This window comes from Megalops cyprinoides, chromosome 1 (genome assembly GCF_013368585.1).
Source record: "Megalops cyprinoides isolate fMegCyp1 chromosome 1, fMegCyp1.pri, whole genome shotgun sequence".
Classification (NCBI taxonomy): Eukaryota; Metazoa; Chordata; class Actinopteri; order Elopiformes; family Megalopidae; genus Megalops; species Megalops cyprinoides.
This window is the reverse complement of record NC_050583.1, coordinates 1123802-1132500: the sequence shown is the minus strand read 5'-3', so window position 1 is coordinate 1132500 and position 8699 is coordinate 1123802. Positions and strand designations below refer to the sequence as shown.

General features: G+C 49.2%; 2 protein-coding genes across 2 annotated transcripts in view; both read left to right on the top strand.

Moving 5' to 3' along the window:
* The window catches only part of si:ch73-100l22.3 (centriolar coiled-coil protein of 110 kDa), an 11514-nt gene extending 11388 nt beyond the window's left edge, over positions 1-126 (top strand). Inside the window, exon 11 of the mRNA XM_036536395.1 lies at positions 1-126. This exon is cut by the window's left edge and continues 433 nt beyond it. The gene's annotated coding sequence lies outside the window, so the exon portion shown is untranslated.
* A 917-nt stretch (positions 127-1043) lies between these two features.
* On the top strand, positions 1044-8690 carry sirt7 (sirtuin 7). The gene is made up of 10 exons (XM_036537825.1): positions 1044-1157; positions 1900-2037; positions 2511-2615; positions 3562-3632; positions 3737-3809; positions 4294-4392; positions 4642-4878; positions 5885-5965; positions 7197-7303; positions 7595-8690. Exons 1-10 carry the CDS (start codon positions 1050-1052, stop codon positions 7797-7799), a joined length of 1224 nt encoding a protein of 407 aa, XP_036393718.1. The 5' UTR covers positions 1044-1049; the 3' UTR covers positions 7800-8690.
* The last annotated feature ends 9 nt before the right edge of the window (positions 8691-8699 follow it).

Here is an 8699-nt window from a genome sequence, read left to right as displayed (position 1 = left end):
GCTTTTCAGAAGTGATATCAAACTCCTGAGTAAGCTTAAACTTATGCATCCTTAACGTCCTGCATAGTATCCTAAAGGTGATCTGAAGACCAAGTGTCACATTGTTACACCAAAGCTCTTACACACTGGCACACATTTCCTAACTTATTTTTGTATTTATTTTAAAAATGTTCTGTAATAAATCTCTGTGTATCCTCACTCTTGCATGGGTGCCTGTGTTTTCTTTCAAAGGACAGGAAATGTGTGATGAATTTTTATAACCTGTTGAATGCTGCAAACATAAAACACAAGTCATCTTACTTGCTTTGACTCATTTTTCACAGGAGTCTCAGTACACAAAACTCAGAGCAAACTGACAAGCAAAATTCTCACCTTACACAAAATGCCATGCTTACATACAAAGTACAAAACACGAAATCATGCAGAATTCTCAGAATACAGCCACCTCGTATTGGTACAGTGTTCAAATCCGTATTACGAAACGTGCAGATCACTGTATCACATCAGCACGTGTTTGCAATCATGTCTTGTTTCCTCCAACAGCATTGCCCAGGTGAGTAGCACTACAACATAATTGGTTATCACTTCACCATTGCATAAGAGGCAGTCAGAAAACCTGTGTGGCAATGTCTGACAGCATGGAGTAGGTCAGTACAGTTGGTATTGAAGAGCAGGGTCATGGACAGGGTTATGGCTGAAGCTGAGGTCATGGTCGAGGTAAAGGTTGTGGAGTACATAGCATTTTTGCCTGGTACAATATACAGGATTTTGATGCAAAAGTCCAACTCTCTACATTATATGATTTTTTCAATAAGTAAAATGCAGAATACTACAGGGAACACTTAATACACATAACGGCTTACTGCAGTGTATATCACAAACATTGAAACCTGTGAAAATGGACTGAAAGCAATAGTAAAATTAACCTCTATGTGTGGTGTTTGCCTCCATACCGACAGGGGGCGCCGCTGAGGCGGAATGGTCAAGCGCAGCGCTGCGTCTTGCTCGGTGGTGTATCTGTACCTTTGTTTTGGATACGGGCAGGAAGAATGGAGGAAGCAGGAGTCCGAAGCGGCGTGTCAGCTCGGACCGAGAGGAAAGCGCAAGAAAAGGCGAAGATCTTGCAGCGGGAGAGGCAGAGGAAGACCTTTAAGCTGGTGAGGACAGCGGTCGTTTCGGTCCCGCTTGGTTATTCCCATATGTAGGTGGCGGTGGATCAACAGCGCTGATACGGAGAATCGGACACCGGTCAGGTCGCTGTCCAGCTGCCGCGGCCATCTAGCGAGCTGTACATTTTCAAAACGGTTGTCCAATAATCTAAAACTCCCTTTTCAAAATTACATCGGGCTGGCCAGCCACCATTAATTCTGTGACTCCCCTCTACAAACTGTGCTTTCCATGTGCATAGCTAGCTGATCAGCCGCGGTTATAAACACTTAGCGAGCTAGCTACTCCCTGAATGTTTCGGTAACTGTGTAGTTGACAATTTGTCACGTCAGCTTGTTAGAGAAATTGGGTAGTTAGCTACCTAGGCTACTGAATTTCAGAAGGTGTTCGTGTGGTGAGTGGTCAAGGCTCGAAACGGCGACCAAAGCCGGGTACTTCTGTTCTAGCTGCCTACCGATTTACAGGTCCAAGAGGAATTAGTTATTTAGGTCCTTTGCGTTGGTCCTTAGTCCTGAAAAAGTTTCCGACTCTTCCTGAAAGTCGGTGTGGCAATACTGGATTCAGCGGCGCTGCAGACACCGCATGTGCATAACCCTGACCCCCTCCGCGCTGTGAAGCGCGTACCGTGACCCTGTCCACCCCGGAGTTCATGGTTAGCGGCAGGGGGTGCTGGACGTGCGAAATGCCGCTGATGTTGGAGGGTGAGTGAGACGCGGCGCATCTTCTCTCCAGGTGTCGCAGATCCTGAAGAAGTCGGAGTGCGATCGCACGGCGGAGGAAGCGGCGGTGCTGCAGCTGCACCGGGACACCGTGACGGAGCTCCGCCGACGCCAGCACCGCAGGAACGGCCTCAAGAGGAAGCAGGAGGAGGTAAGCGATGCGGCGATCCTCCACAACACAGCGCAGTACAGCACAATACAGCACAGCACAATACTATACAGCACAACCCAGTTACCAAAATGAAAAATCTAATACGCCAAAAACCCGAATAATATTAGGTAGAGCAGCCAAGTATTTAAGTAATATTGACAGCAAAGATAATTTCTTTTGTGTTTCAGTATCCTAAAACAGTTTTGTAACACAGTTGAAACTGCAAAATGTGAAACTAGTCTTTCACTGTCTTGACTGAATGAAGGATTATGGCAGTGTATCACAGGGTAGTGAGGTGCCTGTGTCAGAGTTCTGGGAAGGCACATTAGACAGAAACGTAAGACCGATTAGACAGAATATTGTGCTTATTATGGGAAATTAAAATCATGCTAAGCCGTGTCAGCATGGCGTCAGTGCAGTGATTTCGTCACAGTGTCCTGTCTTTGGTGACCCCTTTCTGTCTCTGTCTGAAGGTGTTTGACAGCGCGGAGGAGCTGCAGTGCAAAGTGAAGGAGCTGGCGGCTGCTGTCCGGCAGGCCAGGCACCTGGTGGTGTACACCGGAGCTGGGATCAGCACGGTAACGCCGAGCGCCCTCACTCACGGTGTCTCTCTGCAGTGTGTGTGTGAGAGTGTGTGTGTGTGTGTGTGTGTGTGTGTGCCTGGTGGTGTACACCGGAGCTGGGATCAGCACGGTAACGCTGAGGGTGTGAGTGTGTGTGTGTGCCTGGTGGTGTACACCGGAGCTGGGATCAGCACGGTAACGCCGAGCGCCCTCGCTCACGGTGTCCCTCTGCAGTGTGTGTGTGTGAGTGTGTGTGTGCCTGGTGGTGTACACCGGAGCTGGGATCAGCACGGTAACGCCGAGCGCCCTCACTCACGGTGTCCCTCTGGAGTGGGTGTGTGTGTGCCTGGTGGTGTACACCGGAGCTGGGATCAGCACGGTAACGCCGAGCGCCCTCACTCACGGTGTCTCTCTGCAGTGTGTGTGTGTGTGTGTGTGTGAGAGCATGTGTGTGAACGTATGTGAATGTGTGTGTGTGTGTGTGTGTGTGTGTGTGTGAGCGTGTGTGTGTGTGTGTGTTTTTGTGTGTGTGTGTGTGAGAGCATGTGTGTGAACATGTGTGAATGTGTGTGTGCGTGTGTGTGTGTGTGTGTGAGCGTGTGTGAGTGTGTGTGTGTGAGAGCATGTGTGTGAACATGTGTGAATGTGTGTGTGTGTGTGTGAGAGCGTGTGTGTGTGTGTGAATGTGTGTGTGTGTGTGTGTGTGTGTGTGTGTGTGTGAGCGTGTGTGTGTGTGTGAATGTGTGTGTGTGTGTGTGTGTGTGTGTGGCAGTGAATCCAAAACTCCCTCTGGTGGATGTTAATGCTGCAGCAGTTTTGAGCTGTGAGATTTGTTTGTGTAAATCCTGGTTTGCGGTGAGGGGTGTTGGGGGAGTGGAAGGCCTGTGAGCTGGGCCCGTTTGCAGTGGGATGGGGAGCCTTGCCGGGGAGACAGGCTGACGTTTCCTGCTTTGTGTGGCAGGCGGCCTCCATCCCTGACTACAGAGGCCCCCAGGGGGTGTGGACGCAGCTGCAGAGGGGCCGGGTGGTCAGGTGAGCGGGTTTCTACAGCACGTGGGTGGGCTGATACAGTGGGTGCAGTGGGTGGAGGGAGAGGTGAATCTGTGTGCTGTAACATGAGCCTCCCGTGTCTGCAGCACGTCGGACCTCAGTGAGGCAGAGCCCACGCTGACACACATGTGCATCAAGATGCTGCACAAGGAGAAGCTGGTGAGCAGGGCTGAGGGAGGGGGGACGGGGGGGGCTGAGGGAGGGGGGACGGGGGGTGAGGGAGGGGGGACACGGGGGCTGAGGGAGGGGGGACGGGGGGTGAGGGAGGGGAGACACGGGGGCTGAGGGAGGGGGGTGAGTTTGGTGAGCGCGCTGTGGAGGGGTGAGTGAGTGGGGGTGAGTTTGGAGGTGAGTTCTGTCAGTGTGGAAGCAGGGAGGAATGAGTGAGTGGAAAATGCACAGTGATGATGATGAGCGTGATATGGTGAGTAGTAATGTGTAGTAGGGAATTAATTCAGTATGAAATCCTGTATTTGGATCTTTTTCAAAAATTTTGTGCATGTGTGTCTGTGGGTGCGCACCTGTGTGTGTGTCTGTGTGTGTGTGTGTGTGTGTGTGTGTGTGTCTGTGTGTGTGTGTCTGTGTGTGTCTGTCTGTGTGTGTGTGTGTGTGTGTGTGTGTGTCTGTGTGTGTGTGTGTGCAGGTACAGCACGTTGTGTCTCAGAATTGTGACGGACTCCACCTGCGCAGCGGCCTACCCAGACACGCCCTGTCTGAACTGCACGGGAACATGTTCATCGAGGTGAGTCACCTGTGCGCGTGCCTGTGTGTGTGTGTGTGTGTGTGTGTGTGTGTGTGTGTGTGTGTATGCGTGCATGATCAGAAATGTGCATGCAAGTGTGTGAATACTGTGCTCAAGGGTGACCTGCACCATGTGTGTGAGTGTGCCGATGCCTGCTTCAGACTGCAGGCTGCTCTCTCTCTGAGGTGTGCTCAGCTGTGCTCAGCTGTGCTCAGGTGTGCTCAGCTGTGCTGCGTTGCCGTGCTGCAGGTGTGCACCTCCTGCTCGCCGGCACGGGAGTTCGTGCGGCTGTTCGACGTGACGGAGCGGACCGCGCTGCACCGGCACGGGACGGGGCGTCACTGCCCCCGCTGCGGGGTGGAGCTGCGGGACACCATCGTGCATTTCGGCGAGCGCGGGACCCTGGAGCAGCCCCTCAACTGGAGCGGGGCGTCAGAGGCGGCCGAGAGGGCCGACATCATCCTCTGCCTGGGCTCCAGTCTGAAGGTGGGCGGGGCTTATTTCTCCCCTGTTCCCTGAGCACTGGGAGGGTTTGGAATCACACTGTCCACGGGCCTCCCCCCTGTTTGTGGGTAATTCCCAATCTGGCCACCTAATCCTCCTTCAGTTTAACTGTCTCAGTAATTCCCTCCCTCTCCGCTTCAGCTGATGTGTGGTGAGCCCCCACCCCCCAGTACTCACTATACAGCGCATTGAGAACCATGAAAGATGATATGTAAATGTAACCCATAATAATAATGACCCTCATCAGCATGACGGCTGACTGGACTCCTGTCCAGCGGTGTGTGGGTGTGATCACACTGACTGTGTTGATGCCTTGATATGCAGATCAAAGCAGATTAACAGATTAATGCCGGTCAGTTACTGTGCCAGAATTTACGGGAGGGTGGGGGGGAATAAGGCGTACTCCACATTGCAAAATAAAAGGAATATTGATATAAGTATGATTTATTTAGGGTCAAATGCGGATTATGTTGCACAAGACCGAGCAACACAATTTCAGCAATTTCATCCCAACTCCCCCACCCCCCCCGTTTAATATCCAGGAACCCCCTCCATCTGAGCATTTCTGGGTCCAGCGTCAGGCCTGCTGGACTCGGCTGCTTACACAGCCAGGGGTCTGGGTCCACCTGTGACAGAGAGTAAGGTTAACTCTTTGTGCTCTGACAGAACTGCGGTCCCCTTTGGGGGCCCGGATGGCCCTCCTTTCACTAATAAACTCTGTAAACAGCTCCCGGCTCCCTCAGGTCTGAGCTGCGCGTTTCCTGCCTCCTGTTTATCACACTGTAAAGATGATGTCACTGCGCGGGGCGAGTGTGAGTGTGTGTGCGTGTGTGCGTGCGAGTGTGCGTGCGTGCGTGTGCTTGAGTGAGAGTGTGTTTGTGCGTGCGAGTGTGCGTGCGTGTGTGCGTGCGTGTGAGTGTGCGCTTGAGTGTGTGTGAGCTGTGCCGTCCCGGTTGAAGTGCTCACGCTACTGTTTCGCCTCCCGCAGGTTCTGAAGAAGTACGCCTGTCTGTGGTGCATGAACCGACCAGCCAACAGGAGGCCAAAGCTCTACATCGTCAACTTACAGGTGCGGCTGGGACCCAGGGATCTTACTGACAGTGCAGCTCTACCACTGTCTGCACATGGCTGTGCTGTGCTGTGCTACACTGTGTTGTACTGCGCTGTGCTACAATGCGCTGTACAACTGGCCACTGGGAGCTGTTGGGGGTTCAGTGTCTTGCTCAAGGACACTTCGACACTCTGCCAGGATGAGCCAGATTCGAACCAGGGACCTTCCAATCCCCAGTCGACTGCTCTATCGTGCGTCCTCCCCCGTGCGACAGTGGCTCAGGAGCCCCCTGTACTGCTCTGTGCTACAATGCGCTGTGCTGTGCTGCGCTGCGCTGTGCTGTGTTGCGCTCTACTGAATACTCCTCATACAGACATACCCTCATGGCATGAGATACACTGGGTTACCACGGGTCGTATAAATATAAATATAAATATATAAACATGTTTTGATGTTAAATATATTCTGAATATAAAGGAAAAAGCATAGGTTAAATATTACGTTGTTTTTCCTGTTAATGTCCAACATTCGTTGTGTTGGTTGCCTGGTTACCTAGCAGTCGGTTTTCATGTGTTTTTTCCCGCAGCGCAGCCGACTCAAACCTTTCAGTTCCAAAATCCATCAGCTACTATTAGATAGATAGAATCTTAAGAGGAACATTTTGTTTTTATGTCTGTTGAAAATCACTTGAACATACTTCTCTGCACCAAATTTGTCTTAAATACACCATAGAACTCTGTATCTGATTGATTGGGAAATGATGGAAAAAACAGGGAATTTTGAGTGAGTCAGAGTGTGAGAACCCTGATTAAAGCTCTGTGTGATACAAAGGGACTCAAAGGGATCAGGGTCATATCGAGACAGATAGTGTGCACTGTTATGGTTATGTTATGGACTGTTGTGGACAAGAAGACACTTTCTGTTTCACACAGTTGCCTTTCTTATTGGTGGAGATGAGTAATTCCATAGCTGTTAATGTTTTTATTAATGTTATTGTTATTTTTAATGTCATTTACTAGACATTCTCTGCAGGAAGACTTTTAAGGGACCTCAGGTAATATATATTTCAAACATTTTTGAAATATATATTTGTATGCTTTTGAATACATCGAGAACATTTCATGAGTTAAGAAACATTTTGGATTATTTGCCAGTAAATTAAAGAGGGTTCAGGTTAAAGACAGTACAGTGAATGTCTTAAATTTAAAACGAATGTTTAATTTAAGCGTGTTTGTTGGGTCTGTCACAGTGGACGCCGAAAGATGACCTCGCGACCCTGAAGATCCACGGGAAGTGTGATGATGTCATGCGCCATCTGATGGAGGAGCTGGACATTCCCATCCCAGCGTACGACAAGTAAGTGCCTGATCTCACCTCCAGAAACCGAATGCCATCCCAACCCTGTAATTCCATCCCCTTCCTCTCTTTAATCTGCTGGCACTGATACAGCCACCTATTGCATGTCAGCAGTATGGTAGCTTGTTGAGATCATCTTAAAATAGTATTTAGGGGTAATATCAAAGCCCTGTTATTATATTTTGCTACAAGATATCAAACTGCCCAAAATATTATTTTATTTATGGTCTTAACATGCCACTGTACAACGATATCTTATGGCCTTATGTCATATCTTATGTCTTGTACCAGAACAGAAGACCCTATTTTCAGCTTGGCCACACCGCTGAGGCCAGACGAAGAATCAAGTCACACTCGTAAAGTGATAGTGCCACCTACGGACGAGGAGGAGTGCACAGCAGGCTCTAAGGGGATGGCTGGAGGGACTGTGGTTCAGGGGGGCTGGTTTGGTCGTGGCTACTCCAAGGGGAGGAAGAAAAAGAAGTCAGCAACTTAAGACCACCAGCTGGACAACAGCGGAAAATGCAACCGAAAAAAAATTCAGCCAGATCTATAGTATTTTTGGTGCCAATTTCTCTTTCTGGAAAAAACTCCTCTTAGAGTTTAACAGTGTGGAGCACTGATTTCATGCTCCTGTTTGTTGAACTATTTGATTGTATGCACCTTATTTTGTCCTCAGGTATTGAGTCAAAGCAATACTTCAGTTTGAGAGGAACAAGTGTGAACTCTTTATGGTGTCAAGCATTAGGATAGTGAAATGGAAATGCTAACAGTGTCATGTTTACATAATGTTGTTTATGAACAGTGGACATGTAATTCCAAGGGTTTTAGACGTTTAGTCTGAAAAAAACCTTTAAAAAGAAATATGTATGTCAAAGAGCCATTTGGTCTTATTCATAAAGGGTTACATTGTGCTTTTTTCTAAAAGGAGAAACCAGGTAAAGAACGAAAAAAAAATGAAGTTGAGCCTCTGCGTCTCGCAGCTGTGATGTCATATTTTCAGTCTGAAAAGGGGAGTTGATTTAAAGATGACTGTGTTGCAGTCCTTGTGATGTATTAAATGTTTAAAGCGTCGGTGTGGAAATGGAGCTGTTGCTGCCACTGTGGCAGGTAGCTCCTGCAGTCACTCATATCTCAGGGGAACAGGCCAGCCGGCTGCCAGCCCTGGCACCTCTCTCACTTGAAGCCATACAGTCTGTATTCACACAGGACCCTTGCTTATATGCTTTGACAGGAGCAGAAGTATTTTGCAGCCATTTGTAGTGTGTTGCTATTTGTATGGCTTTTGCAGAACCTTCAGTATTTATAATTCTGATCGTTCAGATGACTCTGAGACACTGTGAGAAGCACAATGACTCTCTCCGGCCCTGCCAATCCCCATATTCATTGTGCAGAC

What these genes read in the sequence shown, in the direction of transcription:
- sirt7 (XM_036537825.1), top strand. Translation starts at nt 1,050, where the DNA reads ATGGAGGAAGCAGGAGTCCGAAGCGGCGTGTCAGCTCGGACCGAGAGG. An exon ending in CAGAGGGGCCGGGTGGTCAG is followed by an intron (nt 3,633 to 3,736) that starts GTGAGCGGGTTT and finishes CCGTGTCTGCAG; the next exon opens with CACGTCGGACCTCAGTGAGG. An exon ending in CCCATCCCAGCGTACGACAA is followed by an intron (nt 7,304 to 7,594) that starts GTAAGTGCCTGA and finishes GTCTTGTACCAG; the next exon opens with AACAGAAGACCCTATTTTCA.